Raw genomic sequence first — 25,182 nt, forward strand, 5'->3', positions numbered from 1 at the left:
ATCTCAGTCAGCGCACAGATCTCAGTCAGCGCACAGACTGCAGCACAGATCTCGTCGCACAGACTGCAGCACAGATCTCTATGGGGAGATAAGGTATGCACACCAGTGACTATGTAAGGGGAATACATGAAATAGCAGAAACTGCTGTGTGAATACTGACTTGAAAAATCCAATAGCTATATGCAAGAGTGAATATGTGAAAAATGGAATCTGCATTACTGCCATGAACATATGATTCATATGTTCATGGCAGTAATGCAGATTCCATTTTTCACATATTCACTCTTGCATATAGCTATTGGATTTTTCAAGTCAGTATTCACACAGCAGTTTCTGCTATTTCATGTATTCCCCTTACATAGTCACTGGTGTGCATACCTTATCTCCCCATAGTGATTTTTTTTAGGTTTTTGCACCCAGTTCGGACTTAGAATGGTGTTCCAAACGTTATTCCTATTTGCAGCACAGATCTCGGCACACAGACTGCAGCACAGATCTCGGCGCACAGACCGCAGCACAGATCTCGGCGCACAGCCCGCAGCACAGATCTCGGCGCACAGCCCGCAGCACAGATCTCAGCGCACAGCCCGCAGCACAGATCTCAGCGCACAGCCCGCAGCATCACTCCTGCCTCCTGTCACCAGGTATTTACATATCTGAACATAAAAAATAAAAAATAAATAAAAAAAGGAAAAGATGGCAATAAAAACTTGACAAAATCATACGACCCGTAGTAAATTAGGGCATTTAGAGGATAACATCCAAATTCTGACCTTTTTAAGTAGTCGTATATTATCCAGCCAAGTAGACTTGATCCGAGGAGTGAAGGAGTACTGAATTTCCTTAAAGTATCGACCCAGCAAATCTGGACAAACTTTCAGTACATTTACCACCAGTGCGCCCACTAATTCATCCTCAGTTGCGGTCTTCAGTCCAACAAGAAAACGCAGAAGGACCAGGTTACCAGCCCTAGTCATAAAGAAGGGAATTTTGTTACTTACCGTAAATTCCTTTTCTTCTAGCTCCTATTGGGAGACCCAGACGATTGGGTGTATAGCACTGCCTCCGGAGGCCACACAAAGCATTACACTAAAAAGTGTAAGGCCCCTCCCCTTCTGGCTATACACCCCCAGTGGGATCACTGGCTCACCAGTTTTAGTGCAAAAGCAAGAAGGAGGAAAGCCAATAACTGGTTTAAACAAATTCACTCCGAAGTAACATCGGAGAACTGAAAACCATTCAACATGAACAACATGTGTACCCGAAAAACAACCAAAAATCCCGAAGGACAACAGGGCGGGTGCTGGGTCTCCCAATAGGAGCTAGAAGAAAAGGAATTTACGGTAAGTAACAAAATTCCCTTCTTCTTCGGCGCTCCATTGGGAGACCCAGACGATTGGGACGTCCAAAAGCTGTCCCTGGGTGGGTAAAGAAATACCTCATGTTAGAGCTGTAAAACAGCCCTTCCCTACAAGGAGGCAACCGCCGCCTGCAGGACTCTTCTACCTAAGCTGGCATCCGCCTAAGCGTAGGTATGCACCTGACAATGCTTGGTGAAAGTGTGCAGACTCGACCAGGTAGCTGCCTGGCACACCTGCTGAGCCGTAGCCTGGTGCCGTAATGCCTAGGGCGCACCCACGGCTCTGGTAAAATGGGCTTTCAGCCCTGATGGAACCGGAAGCCCAGCAGAACAGTAGGCTTCAAGAATTGGTTCCTTGAACCATCGAGCCAGGGTGGATTTGGAAGCCTGCGACTCTTTACGCTGATTAGCGACAAGCACAGAGAGTGCATCCGAGCGGCGCAGAGGCGCCGTGCGGGAAATGTAGATTCTGAGTGCTCTCACCAGATCCAACAAATGCAAATCCATTTCATATCGATGAAATGGATGAGGCAAAAGGAAGGTAAGGAGATATCCTGATTGAGATGAAAGGGGGATACCACCTTAGGGAGAACTCCGGAATCGGGCGCAGCACTGCCTTGCCTTGGTGGAACACCAGGAAGGAAGCTTTTGGATGACAGCGCTGCTAGCTCGGACACTCTCCTAAGAGACGTGACCGCTACCAGAAAGGCCTTCTTCTGGGAAAGTCGAGAGAGTGAAACATCTCTCAGAGGCTCGAAGGGCAGCTTCTGGAGAGCAATTAGTACCCTGTTCAGATCCCATGGGTCCAACGGCCGTTTGTACAGAGGGACAATGTGACAAACCTCCTGCAGGAACGTGTGTACCTAAGGAAGTGGTGCTAGGCGCTTCTGAAGAATACAGATAGCGCTGAGACTTGTCCTTTGAGGGAGCCGAGTGACAACCTTTTTCCAAACCAGATTGCAGGAAGGAAGGAAAAGTAGGGAATGCAAATGGGCAGGGAGACACTCCCTGAGCAGAGCATTAAGAGAAGAATATCCTCCACATCCTGTGGTAGATCTTGGCAGACGTCGGTTTTCTAGTCTGTCTCATGGTGGCAATGACGTCCTGAGATAATCCTGAAGACGCTAGGATTCAGGACTCAAAGGCCATACCGTCAGGTTCAGGGCCGTAGAATTCAGATGGAAAAAACGGCCCTTGGGACAGTAAGTCTGGCCGGGCTGGTAGTGCCCACGGTTGGCAGACCGTGAGATGCCACAGATCCGGGGACTACGACCTCCTCGGCCAGTCTGTGGCGATGAGGATGGCGCGGCGGCAAACGGACCTGATGTTGCGTAGCCCTCTGGGCAGCAGTGTCAGAGGGGGAACACATAGGTAGCTGGAACTGCGACCAAACCTGAACTAAGGCGTCTGCCGCCAGAGCTCTTTGATCGTGATACCGCGCCATGAAAATCGGAACCTTGTTGTTGTGCCGAGACGCTATTAGGTCGACGTTCCGCATCCCCCAGCGTTGACAGATTTCCTGAAAACCGTCCGGGTGAAGATACCCTTCCCCTGCGTCCATACCCTGGCAACTGAGGAAGTCTGCTTCCCAGTTTTCTGCGCCCGGGATGTGAACTGCGGATATGGTGGATGCTCTGTCTTCCACCCCCATCAGACTCCGCCGAACTTCCTGGGAGGCTTGCCGACTGCGTGTTCCGCCTTGGTGGTAGATGTATGCCACCGCTGTGGAGTTGTCCGACTGAATTCGGATGTGTGTGCTTTCCAGCCACGGCTGGAAGGCTTGCAGGGCAAGATACACTGCCCAGATTTCCAGCACATTGATTTGAAGGATGGACTCCTCTGAAGAGAGTCCTTGACCGTCTGAGAAGGGGGACGTTCCTTCTAGGGACGTCGACTTCCCATCCCATTGGCAAAGAATGCCACATTGGAGTGGACGCAGGTGAAACTGCGCGAAAGTGACTGCCTCTGCATGAGTCGTGTTAAGGGGTGTGACTGGCCGTGAAGGAGAGACTGCACCCCCGTCTGTAGTGAATGTGTCCAGCGGAAGCTTCACTATCGCTGAGGGAGCGTGACACTCCATGCCCAGATATGTCAGCGATTGGGTCGGTGTCAGATTTAACCTTGAGAAGTTGATGATCCACCCGAAACTCTGGAGAGTCTCCAGCGCTACGCTCAGGCTGTGTTGGCATGCCTCTTGAGAGGGTGCCTTGACCAGTCGACCGTCCAAGGAAGGATCACCGAGTGACCCTGAGAGTGCAGGACTGCTCCCACTGCTGCCCTGAACTTGGTGAAAAACCCGTAGGGCTGTCGCCAGACCGAAGGGCAGGGTTACGAACTGAAGATGCTCGTCTTCAATAACGAAACGTAGCAAACGTTGGTGCTCTGGAGCAATCGGCACGTGGAGATAAGCATCCTGTGTCTATTGATGCTAGGAAATCTCCTTGAGACATTGAGGCAATGACGGAGCGGAGGGATGTCATCCGGAACCGCCTGGCCTTCACGTGCTTGTTGAGCAGTTTTAGGTCCCCCACAATCAGATTGGAGGAAGAACCGTGTCTTGTTCCTGAAGAGGAACAGGAATTACCACTCCTTCTGCCTGCAGAAGAGCATCGGCTCGGTGGGTAGGTGGGGAAGTTCTGAAGAATCGAGCCGGAGGCCGAGAACAGAACTCTATCCTGTACACGTGAGACACAATGTCTCTCACCCACCGGTCTGTGACCTGTGGCAGCTAAATGTCGCCAAGGCGAGAGAGTCTGCCACCAACCGCGGATGCGGAGAGAGAGAGCTTAAAGTCATGAGGAGACCGCCTTGGAAGCGGTTCCTCTGGCTGCCTTCCTTGGGTGTGATTGGGCCCGCCTGGAATCTGAGCCCCTCTGAGCCTTTTGAGCCCTTTTGGACTAGGACAATTTGGACCTGCCCGAGCCTGGGAAGGACCGAAACCTCGACTGTCTCTCTCGGACAGCATTAATAGGGTAAGTCGCAATGCAGACATTGCGAGGATAAGGACGCTACCTGCGGCACAGATGTACCTGTGCTCAAGACCAGCTGCGCAAGACCAGCTGACATAGCTTAGAGTGCCCATACGGCTGCGAATGCCGGAGCAACCGACACGCCGATAGCTTCATAGACAGATTTCAACCAGAGGTCCATCTGTCTGTCAATGGCATCTTTAAGTGAAGTCCCATCTCCACTGCAACTATGGATCTAGCCGCAAGCCTGGAGATTGGGGGATCCACCTTTGGACCCTGGGTCCAGCGCCTGACCACGTCAGGGGGAAAGGGATAACATGTATCCTTAATACATTTGGAGAAACGCTTATCTGGTAAGCGTGGTGATTCTGCACTGCTTCTCTGAAGTCAGCGTGGCCAGAAAAGTACTCAATGTACGCTTGAGATACTGAAATGGGATTTCTCCTGCTGGGAAGCTGACTCCTCCACTGAAGGAGCTGGGGGAGAGATATCCAACATGCCATTGCTGGACGCTATAAGATCAGTCACCATGGCGTCACCATCCGGTGTATCCGGATTGAGAGCGGTGTCAGGATCAAAGTCCTGATCAGCTACGTCTGCCTCATCATACAGAGAGTCCTCTGCTGTGACCCTGACTAGTGATGAGGCCGAGTGCCGCTCCCAGCGAGCTCGCTTAGGCTGTCTGGGACTGTCGTCCGTGTCAGAGCCTTCACCCTGGAATGCCTGGGACCCCCCCGGAGCACTGATTTTGTTCCAAATGAGGGTGGCCAGGGAGCAATGATCAAGATTGCCCATGGCCTGTCTGGACTGCAAGTCACTATCCCATGACAATCTATCAGCCGAAACTGCAACACCGTCCCTGTCCATGGACAGGGTTTACAGGTGGTTCCTTTGGCCACCTCTAGTAGAGACCCCGGCTGACCAAGTGCTACAGGGGAGCATTGCACACAACGGGGGTCAGTGGAACCTGCCGGTGGAACAGTATCACATGCAGTAAAAGCAGCATAGAAAGCCTGTGTTGCTTTTTTGCTGCTGTAGTCTAGCCATCTAGGAGCATATAGCCGAGAATAGCGACCGTACAGTGCAATGTATAGCATACAAGCATAAAGTACAAATGAGCACTTCAGCACATGCAATATGAGCAGCTTAGAAAGCCTGTGCCTTGGCACCCTTGCTTTTTTGCTGCTGTAGACTAGCCATCTAGGAGAATATCGCCAAGAATAGCGACCGTACAGTGCAATGTATAGCATACAAGCATAAGTACAAATGAACACTTCAGCACATGCAATACAAGCAGCCTAGAAAAACTGTGCCCTAGCACCTTTGCTTTTTTGCTGCTGTAGTCTAGCCATTCTAGGAAAATATAGCCAAGAATAACGACCGTACAGTGCAATGTATAGCATACAAGCATAAGTACAAATGAACACTTCAGCACATGCAATACAAGCAGCATAGAAAGCCTGTGCTTTAGCACCCTTGCTTTTTTGCTGCTGTTGTCTCGCCATCTAAGAGGGCATATAGCCAAAAATAGCGACCTACAGTGCAGTGTAAGCATAAAATACAAATGGACACAACGATATTTAGTGGGGTCAGCACTTCAGGTGCTGCTTACCGCCCGCCTATAGGCGGGTGTGTGGTCGCCAGAGTCCTGTGCCTGGCTGCCAGCTCGGACTGCAGGAATGGCTGCCGGCGTCCTTCTCCAGCTCGTGTGACGAGGGGCGGGCCGTGGGCGAGCCCCAGGCAAGAGCGGGAAACCGGCGTCCCACTGTGTCCAGTGAAGGGGGCTGGAGAATGCAAAGCAGACTCCAGCCCTCGGCGCTGACTTTCTGTACAGCGTCCCGCCTCTCCCCTGACTGGCAGGGCTGGGGGCGGGAACGAAACGAAAACTAGGCTGCAAAGCCGGGGACTCGAGTAATAAGCGCGGCCGTCCTATGTGCACGGCCAGCGCGGAGTCCCCGGCGCACCACAAGTCCCAGCCGCGCCACAGTGTAAAAACACCTAGCAGCGGCCCGGCGCGGCAGTTCCCAATACATAAATTCACACAGCAAAGCTGCCGTGAATGATAGCACGAGCGCTCCGCGCTGTTGTCCCCGGCGCACTAGTACTCCCAGCAATACTGGTGTGTGTGTGCGCGATGTACGGGGACACAGAGTACCTTAATGTAGCAGGGCCCTGTCCCTGACGATACTCAGCTCCATATCCAGCAGGTTCTCTGGGTCTGTGGATGGAGCCCGGTCTCAGTGACTGGAGACCTGTAAGATCCCACTTCACCCAGAGCCCTGAGGGGGGATGGGGAAGGAAAACAGCATGTGGGCTCCAGCCTCCGTACCCGCAATGGGTACCTCAACCTTAACAAACACCCGACAAAAGTGGGGTGAGAAGGGAGCATGCTGGGGGCCCCATATGGGCCCACTTTTCTTCCATCCGACATAGTCAGCAGCTGCTGCTGACTAAAAACAGTGGAGCTATGCGTGGATGTCTGACCTCCTTCGCACAAAGCAGAAAACTGGTGAGCCAGTGATCCCACTGGGGGTGTATAGCCAGAAGGGGAGGGGCCTTACACTTTTTAGTGTAATGCTTTGTGTGGCCTCCGGAGGCAGTACTATACACCCAATCGTCTGGGTCTCCCAATGGAGCGCCGAAGAAAACATCAACAACAGCACATATAAAACATATACGTTTTTAAAAACCTCCCTAAAAAAAATTAAGCAGTAACAGAAGTTCTGAGTTTTTTTTTTTTTTTTTTTTTAAATGAAAGACGCCATCTGAATTATTGCTAAGGAAGGATACTGGCTCCATTTTTATTTATTTTTTTTTAAATCAAAGCTAATTACCAAAGAACTAAATGAACACGAAACACATAATCCCAAAAGAAATAAAATTAATAAAAAAAAAAAAAAAAAAATCACCTTGCTGCCGTCCCAAGACTTGGGTCATAGAAATTAATGCCGTGCTTCAAAGAGCAGCACAGATCCATGAGGAGGTTGTGGACCAGATCCCGGATCATTTGTTTTCCCGCTTCTTTTGGATCTTTTGTGTCCTAAATTAAAAAAGTGATTAAAATATTAAAAGGGATGATTGACTTAAGAAAATTGTATTTGTTTTTTATACTCGTAAATGGATCTAAAGCTAAAGATCATTTTTGCATTTGTTTTTAATTAAAAATAAAAAAAGTACCATATTTTTCGCTTTATAAGACGCACTTTTGTTCCCCCAAATTTTGGGAAAACGTAGGGGGTGCGTTTTATAATCCGAATATAAATATACGGGTGTATATATATATATATATATATATATATATATATATATATATATATATATATATATATATATATATATATATATATATATATATATATATATATATATATATATATATATATAAAATTTAATATCTATACATACACACACACTACAGAGTCCAGGGGAGGTGGGGGCAGCTCTGGGGTGGTGCTGGGGGCGGGCTGGTGAAAGCTGCAGGAGGCAGCGAGAGATCTCCTGCTCATATAATATGCACTGCCGCTGTCCATCACCGTGGTGCTGAAACCGCACCGCGGTGATGGGCTGGGGCAGCGGCGCATATTATATCTGCCTGTGCCCCCCTTTGATGGCACATGCCCCCCCGTGTTAGATATGACCTCCATGCTGCTGCCTATAGTAAAATAAAAAAACTCTTTACTTACCTCCTCCAGCGTGTCTCCCCGGTGTCTCCCGCTGCCGCTGTGATAAGGCACGCAGAGAGGATATCACTCTGCTGTGCCAATCACATGATCGGCACAGAGAACCAGGAAGTGCAGGAGCTCAGCAGCACGGAGGGAAACACGAGGGAAGACAGTGCTGGAGAAGGTAAGGAAAGAGTTTATTTTACTATAGGCAGCAGCATGGGAGTCATATCAAACACAGGGGGACGTGTGCCATCCATAGGGGGCCATATCAAACACAGGGGGACGTGTGCCATCCATAGGGGGCCATATCAAACACAGGGGGACGTGTGCCATCCATAGGGGGCCATATCAAACACAGGGGGACGTGTGCCATCCATAGGGGGCCATATCAAACACAGGGGGACGTGTGCCATCCATAGGGGGCCATATCAAACACAGGGGGACGTGTGCCATCCATAGGGGGCCATATCAAACACAGGGGGACGTGTGCCATCCATAGGGGGCCATATCAAACACAGGGGGACGTGTGCCATCCATAGGGGACGCGTGCCATCCATAGGGGACGCGTGCCAGCAATAGGGGACGCGTGCCAGCAATAGGGGACGCGTGCCAGCAATAGGGGACGCGTGCCAGCAATAGGGGACGCGTGCCAGCAATAGGGGACGCGTGCCAGCAATAGGGGACGCGTGCCAGCAATGGGGGGACGCGTGCCAGCAATGGGGGGACGCGTGCCAGCAATAGGGGACGCGTGCCAGCAATGGGGGGACGCGTGCCAGCAATGGGGGGACGCGTGCCAGCAATGGGAGGACGCGTGGCATCACTGGGGGGACGCGTGGCATCACTGGGGGGACGTGTGGCATCACTGGGGGGACGTGTGGCATCACTGGGGGGACGTGTGGCATCACTGGGGGGACGTGTGGCATCACTGGGGGGACGTGTGGCATCACTGGGGGGACGTGTGCCAGCACAAGGGGGCTATATTCATTGTAAGGGGGCCATATCCAGATTAATGGGGCTAATTTTAGGATGGGGGGGGCTATGAGGGACATATACCCTATATGATTTGTTAGATGGACACTGGCAGTATAAGACGGACCCCATTTAACATTAAAAAAAAAAAACCCAAAAAACGGATTTTTGTGTACTCACCGTAAAATTGTTTTCTCTTAGCCATCATTGGGGGACACAAGACCATGGGTGTTATGCTGCTCATCCATAGGAGGACACTAAGTAGATGCAAAGATGTTAGCTCCTCCCCTGCAGTAAACACCCCATGGCCCAGCCAGGCTGCTTCAGTTTTAGTACACAAGCAGTAGGAGAACAAGTAACAAAAAAACGTGAGTGAATACTCATAACAAAAAAGTACTGAGACAGAAAAAAGCTAAGGCCCAACAGGGCAAAAGGGAGGGTGCTGTGTCCCCCAATGATGGCTAAGAGATAACGATTTTACAGTGAGTATACAAAAATCCGTTTTTCTCTGACGCCTCATTGGGGGACACAGGACCATGGGACGTCCTAAAGCAGTCCATGGGTGGGTAAACAATAAACAAAGCAACCCAAGGATTAGGAACCAGTCCCAGAAGGCCACAAATGAAAAAAAAAAAAAAAAAAAAAAAAAAAAAGAAGTCCAGAACCGCGAAGAGGAGGAACTTTTGGTGAGCTGGAGCGAAGCGTATGTGCAGGTACGCGTCCCAGATAGCTAGGGAGGCAAGAAATTCTCCTTCGACGATAAAGGTAATAATGGACCCTAGGAAGTCCATTCTGAATCTCCTTACGTGCACATGTTTGCTCAGGTGTTCGAGGTCCAGGATGAGACAAACTGACCCGTCCTTTTTTGGGGACCACGAGAGGTTAGAATAGAAGGCTTTGAACCTCTCGCCGTCCTGGTGCCTTTGCGACCCACACGGAAGGGGAAAGGGACCCGTGGCCTCGAGGCAGAGCGTTCGAGCTGCTCCACTTGTCTGTCTGGTGGGTCCTTGGAGGATCCATCAAGTAAAAGACAGGAGTGGTCCTTCAGGCAGGTGGAAGCCGGGTGAGGGTCTACCGAGGCCGGATCGGCCCAGCCCTTAGAGACAGCTAAGCCAAAGGGGTACCGGTACTCAATGAGTTTACGGATACCGAAGTGGCATCAAAAATTATTATTTTTTTTTTTTGGAGGTTTCTTCACCCTTTTAAAGGAGACCTCAGGGTAAGTAGTAGTGGATGGGAGATCTTCCACATGCAGAGTTTTGGTTGATTGCTGCAATAAGGGAGTCCATCGCAGCTTGATCGCTCGGGGAGGTTGAAACCAAGGAATCATCCCGGTACAAACATCATTCCCCTTCCTCCAGCTCCTCAGAGACCGCGGAACATGTGGGAGAACCCCATCTGTGTACCCCAGAGGGAGAACCATGGGGGTCATGCCCTTTTTCTGATCTGCAACCGGTGAAGCAGAGGGCTGATTCTTATCAGAAGGACCCTCTACAGAGGTGTCATCAGGCTGAGTTCTGTTCAGGGGCCCCGAGGGGTGTGAGGACGATGTTGCATAGCCAGCACCAGGTTCTGGGAACTGTGTCAATTCCGGGGGACTGGGAGCCGTAGGCTCTGGGCTGTCAAAGGTTGCTGCGATGGTGGCAGGGGGGGGGGGGGGGTAGGGGTGTTTGAAGCTACAGGGGCACCGGACTCACAGAAGGAAGAGGTGCTATCATCCCCTAGTAGCTCAGCGTCTTATAGTTGTTGCTGTAGATGTGCAGGGCATAAAACATGTGACTGCAGCCCCTGGCTGATAAGCCACAAACTCTGATTGTAATGAGGGAGCAATGCTCTCCAGAGCTAATATGCAAGTGAGGCTATAACGCACCCAGAACCCTGATGGCCCCTTCCCCCCCTCCTCCTGTGTCATAGCTCTGGGAAGGAGGAAGCCAGCTGAGAGATGCCCACAGGCTCTGATCACAACAAGAGGGAGCAATGCTCTGCAGATTCTGTGTGAGGAGGGTTATGCACGCTTTCTTATCGAGTGTCGGAGGGGACGGGGCTTAGCACTGACAAGAAGGCATGAGAAAATATAATAAACAAAAATATGATGGGAAGGGACTCCCCTTCCCCCCTCCAGCCCTGCACAACAATGGTGGACAGAAAAAACTCTATAAGTGTACCGCAGCTGCGGCTGCACTGAGTCCTGGGGGCTCTCCCCCTCCCCCCGACACAGGTGGAATGCTATACAGAAGTCTGCAATCACAGCTCATGTGCATCCAGTCAGTGTGACCCTTGCTCCAATTCAGTGTGGAGAGTCTAACGTCTGCTGGCAGACCTTGTATCAACTCAGAGCCTGCCAGAGGAACTGAGGAAGTTTTCATATGGTCTGGGGCTTTGGAAAAAATTGGAAGGATCTCACCTCAGCTCCTGTGGAGATGGCAGTCTGATGCCTGCTGCCTGGTCACACTGGTGCGGAGTGTGTATCAACTCAGAGCCTGCAAGAGGGGCTGAGGAAGTTTTCATCTGCTCTGGGCTCTGGAAAATCAGTGCCATCAGACCTGTCATCCAGTGAGTAATAGCCCAGGTTCCAGCGTCGCAGGAGGGGTGCGGGGAGGCGACACTCCGCGTTCCCGCCTGTTGATGGTTTTGGGAAATCTGTCCCCGAAGGAAACCGTCGCCCTCTAAAAACAAAAAAATCTTGCTGCAGTAGTCTGCAGAGATGTGCCTCCTATAGACACTAAGCTAAAACTGAAGTAGCCTGGCTGGGCCAGGGGGTGTATACTGCAGGGGAGGAGCTAACATCTTTGCATCTACTTAGTGTCCTCCTATGGATGAGCAGCATAACACCCATGGTCCTGTGTCCCCCAATGAGGCGTCAGAGAAAATTCTCTTTTCCTTCACCAAATTTGGGGGTGCGTCTTATAATCAGGTGCATCTTATAAAGCGAAAAATACAGTATACATTTCGCCTTTTATAGTCTGTTGTACTACTGCCCGCTGTAAATGAGTTAAAGGGAACCGGTCAGGTCGTCAAAAAGGTATTAACTGGCAAATATAGGGTTAATCTGCAGGATAATAGCATTCCACTTCAACAGAGCAAACTGTCAAAGTGCTAGAGCATTATTAAAGCAGCCGCTCTGATCGATGACTGTAGCCGCTCCAGACTATGACTGAAAGTTGTCGCTGGGAGCCTCCTTCTGGCTCTCAGACTTTTACTGAGAGCATGTGACGGAAATCAGAAGTTATCATAAGATAGCTCTGCGGGACTGGAGCGACGTCAAAAAAAGGTGTAGATGCCGGAAGGTGAATAGAGGACTTAAGATTTAAAGGGCCACTCTAGTGCTTTAAAAACAAACACTTGAGTTTAGGATAAGCAATGACTGAACAGAAACGATTACACACACCACAAGCTCACTGATAACAGGTATATATATATGCCAAAATTGAGCCCTCAACTGGTATGTGTTGTGTTGTATACACACTGTGTGCAGAATTATTAGGCAAATCAGTATTTTGATCACACGATACTTTTTATACATGTTGTCCTACTCCAAGCTGTATAAACTTGAGAGCCAACTACCAATTAAGTAAATCAGGTGATGTGCATCTCTGTAATGAGGAGGGGTGCGGTGTAATGACATCAACACCTTATATAAGGTGTGCTTAATTATTAGGAAACTTCCTTTCCTTTGACAAAATGGGTCAGAAGAGAGAGATTTGACGGGCTATGAAAAGTCCATATTTTTAGATGTCTTGCAGAGGGATGCAGCAGTCTTGAAATTGCCAAACTTTTGAAGTGTGATCACAGAACAATCAAGCATTTCATAGCAAATAGCCAACAGGGTCGCAAGAAGCGTGTTGAGCAAATAAGGCGCAAAATAACTGCCCATGAATTGAGGAAAATCAAGTGTGAAGCTGCCAAGAGGCCATTTGCCACAAGTTTGGCATATTTCAGAGCTGCAACGTTACTGGAGTATCAAAAAAAGAGAATTTTGTTTACTTACCGTAAATTCTTTTTCTTATAGTTCCGTATTGGGAGACCCAGACATTAGGGTGTATAGCTTCTGCCTCCGGAGGACACACAAAGTACTACACTAAAAAGTGTAGCTCCTCCCTCTGAGCATATACACTCCCTGGATAACCAGATCTAGCCAGTTTAGTGCAAAAGCTGAAGGAGAATAGCCACCCACAAGTAAAGACAGAGAAAGAACCGGAACAACCGGAGCCTCTGTCTACAACAACAGCCGGTGATAACACGCGGAACAAGAAACTGCCAACAGGCAACAGGGAGGGTGCTGGGTCTCCCAATACGGAACTATAAGAAAAAGAATTTACGGTAAGTAAACAAAATTCTCTTTTTCTTTATCGTTCCTATGGGAGACCCAGACATTGGGACGTCTCAAAGCAGTCCATGGGTGGGAATAAACAGAAAACTGAGAAGTAGGCGGAGCCTAACTTCACAAATGGGCGACAGCCGCCTGAAGGATGCGTCTGCCCAAGCTCGCATCTGCCGAAGCATGAGCATGCACTTGGTAGTGCTTTGAAAAGGTATGCAGGCTAGTCCAAGTGGCAGCCTGACAGACCTGCTGAGCCATAGCCTGGTGCCTGAAAGCCCAAGAGGCACCAACAGCTCTGGTCGAGTGTGCCTTGATCCCCGGCGGGGGAGGCACCTGAGTACACTGGTAGGCATCGGATATGGCCGACCTAATCCAACGAGCTAAGGTCGGCTTAGAAGCAGAGAGGCCCTTACGCCGACCTGTGGTTAGCACAAAAAGAGAGGTGCACCGCCTAAGAACAGCGGTGCGAGACACATAGATCCGGAGCGCCCGCACCAGATCCAGAGTATGCAACGCTTTTTCAAAGCGATGAACAGGAGCCGGACAAAAGGAAGGCAGGGAAATGTCCTGGTTAAGGTAGAAAGGAGAAACCACCTTAGGGAGAAAATCCGGAGTCGGACGGAGAACCACCTTGTCTTGATGAAAAACCAAAAAAGGTGACTCCGAAGAGAGCGCAGCCAAATCAGAGACTCTGCTGAGGGAAGTTATGGCCACTAGAAAGACCACTTTCTGTGAAAGACGAGACAAAGAAACCTCCCTAAGAGGCTCAAAGGGGGGGGTTTCTGCAAGGCCGTGAGGACCAGATTGAGGTCCCAGGGATCCAAGGGCCGCCGGTAAGGCGGAATGATGTGAGACGCGCCCTGCATGAAGGTGCGCACCTGAGCCAGCCGGGCGATACGCCGCTGGAACAGCACTGACAGAGCCGAGACTTGTCCCTTGAGGGAATTGAGGGATAGTCCTAGCTGCAGACCGGACTGTAGAAAGGACACAAGGGTCGGCAAGGAAAAAGGCCAAGGAGCATGGCCGGAAGAGCGACACCAGGACAGGAAAATTCTCCAGGTCCTGTGATAGATTTTGGCCGAGGAAGACTTCCGAGCCCGAGTCATAGTGGAGATGACTTCAGGAGGAATACCAGAAGCCGTCAAGATCCAGGACTCAAGAGCCACGCCGTCAATCTGAGAGCCGCAGAATTCTGGCGGAAAAACGGACCTTGTGAGAGAAGGTCTGGACGGTCCGGAAGATGCCACGGCACCTCTACGGACAGATGGAGCAGGTCTGGGTACCAAGCTCGTCTGGGCCAGTCCGGTGCAATGAGGATGACCCGACGGCCCTCCATTCTGATCTTGCGCAGAACTCTGGGCAAGAGAGCTAGAGGGGGAAACATGTAGGACAGACGAAACTGGGACCAATCTTGAACCAGAGCATCCGCTGCAAGGGCCTGAGGATCGTGGGAGCGAGCCACGTAAACCGGAACCATGTTGTTGTGCCGGGATGCCATTAGATCCACTTCCGGAGTGCCCCACTTGCGGCAGATTGACTGAAACACTGCCGGATGCAGGGACCACTCGCCACTGTCCACGGTTTGACGGCTGAGATAATCTGCTTCCCAGTTTTCCACGCCTGGGATGTGGACTGCGGATATGGTGGACTTGGAGTCCTCCGTCCATTGAAGGATGCGTTGAACCTCCAACATTGCCAGGCGGCTGCGTGTCCCGCCTTGGTGATTGATGTAGGCAACCGCTGTCGCGTTGTCTGACTGGACTCGGATGTGCTTGCCCGCCAAAAGGTGGTGAAAGGCTAGGAGAGCCAGAAGCACAGCTCTGGTTTCCAGCACATTGATTGAAAGGGCTGACTCGGACGGAGTCCAAGTGCCCTGTGCTCGGTGGTGGAGACATACCGCTCCCCAGCCGGATAGACTGGCATCCGTTGTGAGGATCACCCAGGACGGGGCCAGGAAGGAGCGTCCCTGAGACAGAGAGAGGGGCCGAAGCCACCACTGAAGAGAGCCCCTGGTCTGTGGCGACAGAGCCACTAGCCTGTGCAAGGAGGAAGTCCGCTTGTCCCAAGCGGAGAATGTCCAGCTGCAGAGGACGCAGATGGAACTGGGTAAAGGGAACAGCCTCCATTGACGCCACCATCTGACCCAGCACCTGCATCAGGTGCCTGATGGAATGACGGCGGGGCCTCAGCAGAGAGCGCACCGCCAGATGGAGGGACTGCTGTTTGACTAAGGGCAGCTTCACAAGTGCCGGCAGAGTCTCGAACTGCATCCCTAGGTACGTGAGCCTCTGGGTCGGAGTCAGAGTGGATTTGGGCAGATTGACAAGTGGCGAGAGTGAGCGAGACACTTCGCTGACAGTCTGCGCTGGATGAAGCCTTGACTAGAAGGTCGTCCAGGTAAGGAATCACTGCCAACCCCTGGAGGTGAAGAACCGCAACCACTGCTGCCATGACCTTGGTGAATACTCGAGGGGCCGTGGCTAACCCGAAGGGGAGAGCCACGAGTTGGAAATGTTCCTCTCCGATTGCAAAACGTAGCCAACGCTGGTGTGAAACTGCAATTGGCACATGCAGATAGGCATCTCTGATGTCGATGGATGCCAGGAAATCTCCTTGGGTCATTGAGGCAATGACTGATCGCAGAGACTCCATGCGAAAATGCCGCACCTGAACATGCTTGTTGAGAAGCTTGAGATCCAGGATGGGCCGGAAGGAACCGTCCTTTTTGGGGACTAGGAAGAGATTTGAGTAGAAACCTCTGAACCGTTCCCGGGCGGGAACCGGTACAATTACTCCGTTGGCCTGCAAGGATGCCACGGCCTGAGAGAAGGCGGCGGCTTTGGAGCAGGGGGGAGTTGACAGAAAAAATCTGTTTGGCGGGCTGGAAGAGAATTCTATCCTGTAGCCGTGGGAGATTATATCCCGCACCCACTGATCGGAGACGTGTTGAAACCACACGTCGCCAAAGTGGGAGAGCCTGCCACCGACTAAGGACGTTGCTGGCGCGGCCAGATAGTCAAGAGGAGGCTGCCTTAGTGGCAGCAGCTCCTGCGGTCTTTTGTGGACGCGCCTTTGTGCACCAGTTGGGTTTTTGGTCCTTGGCTGAGTTAGTGGACGAGGCCGAGGGCTTAGAGGATGACCAGTTGGAGGAACGAAAGGAACGAAACCTCGACTGGTTCCTACCCTGGGCAGGTTTCCTGGTTTTAGTTTGTGGCATGGAAGTACTCTTCCCGCCAGTAGCTTCCTTAATAATTTCATCCAGTTGTTCACCGAATAGCCTGGATCCAGCAAAAGGGAGCCCAGCAAGGTACTTCTTTGAAGAAGCATCTGCCTTCCACTCTCGAAGCCACAAGATCCTGCGGATAGCGAGGGAATTAGCCGAAGCCACCGCAGTGTAGTGAGAAGCCTCCAGCATGGCAGACATGGCATAGGATGAAAAAGCTGAAGCTTGGGAAGTTAAGGCAACCATTTCGGGCATAGATTCCCTGGTGAGGGAATGCATCTACTCTAGAGAAGCAGAGATGGCCTTGAGAGCCCACACTGCTGCAAAAGATGGGGAGATTGAGGCCCAAGCCGCCTCATATACAGATTTGGCCAGAAGGTCAACCTGGCGGTCAGTGGAATCCTTAAGAGAGGTGCCATCAGCCACTGATACAACGGTCCGGGCTGAGAGTCTAGACACCGGAGGGTCTACCTTTGGTGAATGAGCCCACTCCTTGACCACCTCAGGTGGAAAGGGAAAACGGTCATCAGAACCACGCTTTGGGAAGCGTTTGTCAGGACAGGCCCTAGGCTTGGTCACAGTGGCCTGAAAACTGGAGTGGTTAAAGAACACACTCCTTGTCCTCTTAGGCAAGGGAAACTGGTGCTTTTCTGCCAGAGAGGGTTGCTCCTCTGATACTGGCGGATTGAGGTCCAGTACAGAATTAATGGACGCAATCAAATCACTAACATCTGCGTCACTTTCGGTCAGATCAATGGGGCACATGGAGGTAGCGTCCGAGCCCCCAGTAAAGGCATCCTCCTCGTCCTGCGAGTCAGCTCGTGAATCAGAGCCGCGGGACGAAGAAGGAGAGGGGACCCTGCGTCTCCTTTTAGGAGGACGGGGTCTGGGATCAGATGAAGAATCCTCTGTGAGCTCTGCTGAGAGAGCCCTAGCAGCAGAGGCGCCCTGAGAAGGGGGCTGATGCATGTTCAGCAAAGTCCGGGACAGCTGTCCCATGGAGTCGGCAAAAGACTGGGAGATTGACCTAGAGAAGGATTCTACCCAAGCCGGGGGTTCAGCCACCGGAGCCGGAGCAGCCGGAGGGACCACTGTGGATGCGATTCCAGGCTGAGGCATTGTCAGGTTAGAGCAGGCATCACAATGTGGATATGTGCTCGGTTCAGGCAGCACGAGCTTACATGCAGTGCATATTGAGTACAGCCTTGCAGCCTCGCTCCTCGTGTGAGACATGCTGCTGAAGTGGGGGCTCTGAGCCAGAATGACCCCCAGAGAGTATATAAGAAGGTCCACAACCGGAGGTTGTGGCTTACCAGACAGTTTGTGTGCCCTCCAGATCCCACAGCCCGGACCCCCAAGCAGCTTAGCAGGGATGCTCCAGCCAGCGCTGATCCAGAGAAAAACGCTGAGAAAATGGCGCTGGAGCGAGGAGAGGAGGCAGGACCTGCTCTGAGAGCGGAATCTGGAGGACCAAGGAGATTTACAGGGGAGGGGACATGTACCCAGTGAGGAGTGTCCCTCCCCTGTGCCGAACGGCCGCTGGGCGGAGCCGCACTGTCCCTCTGCATGATTGACATGCGAGGGCAGTGAAATAGAAAGTAGGCCTCCGGCGAAGCCGGGGCCTAAATTTAAGCGATGTGGCCGGCGCGCAGGCACCATCGGCGCGGTTCTCAGGCGACAGCCAGAGAACCGGCCGGAAATGTCACAAAAGTTACACAGCACACTCTCCCACCATAATAAAGTACCGGGACCCCCCGAATATAAACGTCTCAGGTACTTAGCTTGCTGAGACGCAGGGTTCCAAGTCCCTGGGGATGAGTGCTCCGTCCAGCAGGATCCTGAAGGGCTGCGGATGGAGACCGGTCTCCTGCAAAGCAAGGAGAACCGTGCTGGCTCCCACTTCAAGCCAGAGCCCGAGGGATGGTGAAGGAGCGCGGCATGTAAGGCTCCAGCCTTGTAAATCAACCTTAACAGCACCGCCGACACAGTGGGGTGAGAAGGGACATGCCAGGAGTCCAGGCTTGGACCCGCTTTTCTTCAAAAACTTTCCAAAAATGAAAAATCAGATGAGAATGCATGTGTGGATGTATGCCTCCTGAACACAAAGCAATGAACTGGCTAGATCTGGTTATCCAGGGGGTGTATATGCTCAGAGGGAGGAGCTACACTTTTTAGTGTAGTACTTTGTGTGTCCTCCGGAGGCAGAAGCTATACACCCTAATGTCTGGGTCTCCCATAGGAACGATAAAGAAAAAGAGAATTTTGTTTACTTACCGTAAATTCTTTTTCTTATAGTTCCGTCTTGGGAGACCCAGACCTTGGGTGTTTACCTTCTGCCTCCAGAGGACACACAAAGTACTACACCTAAAAGTGTAGCTCCTCCCTCTGAGCTTATACACCCCCTGGTGAGCCAGTCCCAGCCAGTTTAGTGCAAAAGCTGAAGGAGAATAGCCACCCACAAGTAGAACCGAGTAAGAACCGGAACAACCGGAGACTCTGTCCACGACAACAGCCGGTGATAACACACGGAACAAGAAAATTGCAAACAGGCAACAGGGAGGGAGCTGGGTCTCCCAATACGGAACTATAAGAAAAAGAATTTACGGTAAGTAACAAAATTCTCTTTTTCTTTATCGTTCCTTTGGGAGACCCAGACCATGGGACGTTCCAAAGCTGTCCCTGGGTGGGAATAAACAGAAAGAAGGGAATTTTGTTTACTTACCGTAAATTCCTTTTCTTCTAGCTCCAATTGGGAGACCCAGACAATTGGTGTATAGCTACTGCCTCCGGAGGCCACACAAAGTACTACACTTAAAAGTGTAAGGCCCCTCCCCTTCTGGCTATACACCCCCCCGTGGGATCACGTGCTCCTCAGTTTTAGTGCAAAAGCAAGAAGGAGGAAAGCCAATAACTGTTTTAAATACAAATTCAACCCGAGAAACAACCTCGGAGAACTGAACTGTTCAACATGAACAACATGTGCACCCGAAAAAAACAAATTTCCTAAGAAAACAGGGCGGGTGCTGGGTCTCCCAATTGGAGCTAGAAGAAAAGGAATTTACGGTAAGTAAACAAAATTCCCTTCTTCTTTGTCGCTCCTACTTGGGAGACCCAGACAATTGGGACGTCCAAAAGCAGTCCCTGGGTGGGTAAAAGAATACCTCGTGATAGGGCCGTCAAACAGCCCTTTCCTACAGGTGAGCCACCGCCGCCTGAAGGACTTGTCTACCTAGGCCGGCATCCGCCGAAGCGTAGGTATGCACCTGATAATGCTTGGTAAAAGTGTGCAGACTCGACCAGGTAGCCGCCTGGCACACCTGCTGAGCCGTAGCCTGGTGCCGTAATGCCCAGGACGCACCCACGGCTCTGGTAGAATGGGCTTTCAGTCCTGATGGAATCGGAAGCCCAGCAGAGCGGTAGGTGTGAAGAATTGGTTCCTTGATCCAACGCGCAAGAGTGGATTTGGAAGCTTGCGACCCTTTACGCTGACCAGCGACAAGGACAAAGAGTGCATCCGAACGGCGCAGAGGCGCCGTGCGGGAAATGTAGATCCTGAGTGCTCTCACCAGATCCAATAAATGCAAACCTTTTTCAAATTGGTGAACTGGATGCGGACACAAAGACGGTAAAGTGATATCTTGATTGAGATGAAAGGAAGATACCACCTTGGGAAGAAATTCTGGAATTGGACGCAGAACTACCTTGTCCTGGTGAAACACCAGGAATGGAGATCTGCATGATAACGCCGCCAGCTCGGACACTCTCCGAAGAGACGTGACCGCCACTAGAAAGGCCACTTTCTGTGAAAGACGAGAAAGGGAAACCTCCTTCATAGGCTCGAAAGGCGGCTTTTGGAGAGCAAATAGAACCTTGTTCAGGTCCCAGGGCTCCAATGGCCGCTTGTAAGGGGGGACGATATGACAAACCCCTTGCAGGAACGTGCGTACCTGAGGAAGTCGCGCCAGGCGTTTCTGAAAAAATACGGATAGCGCGGAGACTTGACCCTTAAGGGAGCCAAGCGACAAACCTTTTTCCAACCCAGACTGCAGGAAGGAAAGAAAAGTAGGCAATGCAAAAGGCCAGGGAGAAACTCCCTGAGCAGAGCACCAAGATAGGAATATCCTCCACGTCCTGTGGTAGATCTTGGCGGAGGATGGTTTCCTAGCCTGTCTCATGGTGGCAACCACTTCATGAGATAAACCTGAGGCCGCTAGGATCCAGGACTCAATGGCCACACAGTCAGGTTCAGGGCCGCAGAATTCAGATGGAAAAACGGCCCTTGAGACAGCAAGTCTGTACGGTCTGGTAGTGCCCACGGATGGCCTACCGTGAGGTGCCACAGATCCGGGTACCACGACCTCCTTGGCCAGTCTGGAGCGACGAGAATGGCGCGGCGGCAGTCGGACCTGATTTTGCGGAGCACTCTGGGCAACAATGCCAGAGGTGGGAACACATACGGTAGCCGGAACTGCGACCAATCTTGAACTAAGGCGTCTGCCGCCAGAGCTCGGTGATCGTGAGACCGTGCCATGAAAACCGGGACCTTGTTGTTGTGCCGTGACGCCATCAGGTCGACGTCCGGCATCCCCCAGCGGCGACAGATCTCCTGAAACACGTCCGGGTGAAGGGACCATTCCCCTGCGTCCATGCCCTGGCGACTGAGAAAGTCTGCTTCCCAGTTTTCTACGCCTGGGATGTGAACGGCGGATATGGTGGATGCCGTGTCTTCCACCCACGTCAGAATCCGCCGGACTTCCTGGAAGGCTTGCCGACTGCGTGTTCCCCCTTGGTGGTTGATGTATGCCACCGCTGTGGAGTTGTCCGACTGAATTCGGATCTGCTTGCCTTCCAGCCACTGTTGGAAGGCTTGTAGGGCAAGATAGACTGCTCTGATCTCCAGAACATTGATCTGAAGGGTGGACTCTTTCCGAGTCCACGTACCCTGAGCCCTGTGGTGGAGAAACACTGCTCCCCACCCTGATAGACTCGCATCTGTCGTGACCACCGCCCAGGATGGGGGTAGGAACGACTTTCCTTTTGACAATGAGGTGGGAAGAAGCCACCACCGGAGAGATTCCTTGGCCGCCTGAGAGAGGGAGACCTCCCTGTCGAGGGACGTCGACTTCCCGTCCCATTGGCGGAGAATGTCCCATTGTAGTGGACGCAGATGAAACTGCGCAAAAGGAACTGCTTCCATTGCTGCTACCATCTTCCCTAGGAAGTGCATGAGGCGCCTCAAGGGGTGCGACTGGCCCTGAAGGAGAGATTGCACCCCTATCTGTAGCGAGCACTGTTTGTCCAGTGGAAGTTTCACTATCGCTGAGAGAGTATGAAACTCCATGCCAAGATATGTTCGTGATTGGGTCGGGGTTAGATTTGACTTTGAAAAGTTGATAATCCACCCGAAACTCTGGAGAGTCTTCAGTGCCACGTTCAGGCTGTGTTGGCATGCCTCTTGAGAGGGTGCCTTGATAAGTAGATCGTCCAAATACGGGATCACGGAGTGACCTTGCGAGTGCAGGACTGCTACTACTGCTGCCATGACCTTGGTGAAGACCCGAGGGACTGTCGCCAGCCCGAAAGGTAGAGCTACGAACTGCAGGTGTTCGCTTCCTATAACGAAGCGTAGAAAACGCTGATGCTCTGGCGCAATTGGCACGTGGAGATAAGCATCCTTGATGTCTATTGATGCTAGGAAATCTCCTTGAGACATTGAAGCGATAACGGAGCGGAGAGATTCCATCCGGAACCTCCTGGTTTTTACGTGTTTGTTGAGCAGCTTTAGATCCAGGACGGGACGGAACGACCCGTCTTTCTTTGGCACCACAAACAAATTGGAGTAACAACCGAGACCTTGTTCCTGAAGAGGAACAGAAGTCACCACTCCTTCCGCCTTTAGAGCGGACACCGCTTGCAGCAGAGCATCGGCTCGGTCGGGCGGTGGGGAAGTTCTGAAGAAGCGAGTTGGAGGACGAGAGCAGAACTCTATCCTGTACCCGTGAGACAGAATGTCTCTCACCCAACGGTCTTTGACCTGTGACAACCAAATGTCGCCAAAGCGGGAGAGCCTGCCACCGACCGAGGATGCGGAGAGAGGAGGCTGAGAGTCATGAGGAAGCCGTCTTGGTAACGGTTCTTCCGGCTGGCTTTTTTGGGCGTGATTGAGTCCGCCAAGAATCTGAGCCCCTCTGATCCTTTTGAGTCCTTTTGGACGAGTAGAATTGGGACCTGCCTGAGCCTCGAAGGACCGAAAACCAGACTGTCCCCTCCTCTGTTGAGGTTTGTTTTGTCTGGGCTGAGGTAAGGATGAATCCTTACCCTTGGAGTGTTTAATGATTTCATCCAAACGCTCACCAAACAATCGGTCACGAGAAAAAGGCAAACTGGTTAAGCACTTCTTGGAAGAAGAATCTGCCTTCCATTCTCTCAACCACAGGGCTCTGCGTAAAACCACAGAGTTGGCTGACGCCACCGCCGTACGGCTCGTAGAGTCTAGGACAGCATTAATCGCGTAAGACGCGAATGCAGACATTTGAGAGGTCAAGGGTGCCACCTGCGGAGCAGATGTACGTGTGACCGTGTCGATCTGTGTAAGCCCAGCTGAAATAGCTTGGAGTGCCCATACGGCTGCGAATGCTGGCGCCAACGACGCTCCAATAGCTTCATAGATGGATTTTAACCAGAGCTCCATCTGTCTGTCAGTGGCATCTTTAAGTGCCGCCCCATCTTCCACTGCAACTAGAGATCTGGCTGCAAGCCTGGAGATTGGAGGGTCCACCTTGGGACACTGTGTCCAGCCCTTGACCACGTCAGGGGGAAAAGGATAGCGTGTATCTTTAAGCCGTTTGGAAAAACGCTTATCAGGATAAGCGTGGTGTTTCTGGATTGCTTCTCTAAAGTCAGAGTGGTCCAGAAACGTGCTTAATTTACGCTTGGGATACCTGAAATGGAATTTCTCCTGCTGTGAAGCTGCCTCCTCCGCAAGAGGAGCTGGTGGAGAAATATCTAACATCCTATTGATGGACGCTATAAGATCATTCACTATGGCGTCACCATCCGGGGTATCTAGATTGAGAGCGGCCCCAGCATCAGACTCCTGATCAGTTACATCCGCCTCATCACACAGAGTCTTCCCGCTGGGACCCTGACCAGTGTGATGAAGTTGAGGGTCGCTCATAGCGAGCCCGCTTAGGTTGTCTGGGACTGTCGTCCGAGTCAGAGCCGTCACCCTGGGGTGCATGTGACACCCCCGGAGCTAGGAAGTGGTCCAGCTGAGGGGGACCAGGGGGCAATGGATCAACAGTGCCCATGGTCTGAGTTACTGGTCTAGACTGCAATGTTTCAAGAATTTTAGACATAGTCATAGACAATCTGTCAGCAAAAGCTGCAAACTCCGTCCCTGTCACCTGGACAGCATTTACAGGTGGTTCTCCCTGGGTCACCTCTAGCAGCGGCCCCGGCTGTGCAATTGCCACAGGGGCCGAGCACTGCACACAATGGGGGTCAGTGGAACCTGCCGGTAGAGTAGCCCCACATGCGGTACAAGCAGCATATAAAGTCCGTGCCTTGGCACTTTTGCTTTTTGCGGACGACATGCTGTTATCTCCTTGAGAAATCTAAGGAGGGTATATAGCAGAAAACCACCAGCGACTGTACAGTGCAAAGTATTGCCAGCACAAAATACAAAGTACACTATGGCACAAGTGGGGGAGAGCCCTTGAGGGCTGCTTACCGCCCGCTGAAAAGCGGGTGTGAGGTCGTAGAATCCCTTGTCTGGGTCTCCCAGCCTCCCCTCTGCAGCCCAGCGTGCAGGCAGGAATGGCTGCCGGCGTCCTGTGAAGAGGGGCGGACCGTGGGCGTCCCAAACAAACGAGCGGGAAACTGCGTCCCCCTGTGCCTAGTGTGAGGGCTGGAGTATGTAAAACAGACTCCAGCTCTTAACGCTGCTTGACTGTACAGCGTCCCGCCCTCCTCCTGACTGGCAGGTCCGGGGGCGGGAACGATACGAACTAGGCCGCAAAAGCCGGGGACTGTAGTAATCTAGCGCGGCCGTCATATATGCACGGCCAGCGCGGAAGTCCCCGGCGCACCACAAATCCCAGCCGCGACCAGTAAACACTGACCCCAGCGGCCGGATCGGCCGATCGTACAAAGTCACCTCACTCAGCAGAGCTGTAGTGAGTAACGGCACCAGCGCAGCAGCGCTGTTTACCCCGGCGCACTAACACACCCAGCAATGCTGCGGTGTGCGTGCGATAAGCACGGGGACACGGAGTACCTTGATGGAGCAGGGTCCTGTCCCTGAGAAAACTCCGCTCCGTATCCAGCAGATCCTCCAGGGGCTGTGGATGGAGCACGGCCTCAGTGCCCGGAGACCGGTAAAGTCCCACTTCACCCAGAGCCCTAATGGGGATGGGGAAGGAATCAGCATGTGGGCTCCAGCCTCCGTACCCGCAATGGGTACCTCAACCTTAACAAACACCGCCGACAGAAAGTGGGGTGAGAAGGGAGCATGCTGGGGGCCCTAGTATGGGTCCTCTTTTCTTCCATCCGACATAGTCAGCAGCTGCTGCTGACTAAACAGTGGAGCTATGCGTGGATGTCTGGCCTCCTTCGCACAAAGCATAAAACTGAGGAGCCCGTGATCCCACGGGGGGGTGTATAGCCAGAAGGGG

At 52.0% G+C, this 25,182-nt stretch overlaps 1 protein-coding gene across 3 annotated transcripts in view; it reads right to left on the minus strand.

The window, feature by feature from the left end:
• The window catches only part of URB1 (URB1 ribosome biogenesis factor), a 311,203-nt gene that overhangs the window by 223,058 nt on the left and 62,963 nt on the right, over positions 1-25,182 (minus strand). For all 3 annotated transcript variants that reach the window (XM_075335040.1, XM_075335039.1, XM_075335038.1), the window contains exons 8-9: positions 7,239-7,369; positions 774-969 (exon numbers count right to left, since the gene is read on the minus strand). In XM_075335040.1, coding sequence (XP_075191155.1) covers positions 774-969; positions 7,239-7,369 — 327 coding nt within the window. The remainder of the gene's footprint in view (positions 1-773; positions 970-7,238; positions 7,370-25,182) is intronic.

This window comes from Anomaloglossus baeobatrachus, chromosome 2 (assembly GCF_048569485.1).
Source record: "Anomaloglossus baeobatrachus isolate aAnoBae1 chromosome 2, aAnoBae1.hap1, whole genome shotgun sequence".
Taxonomy (NCBI): domain Eukaryota; kingdom Metazoa; phylum Chordata; class Amphibia; order Anura; family Aromobatidae; genus Anomaloglossus; species Anomaloglossus baeobatrachus.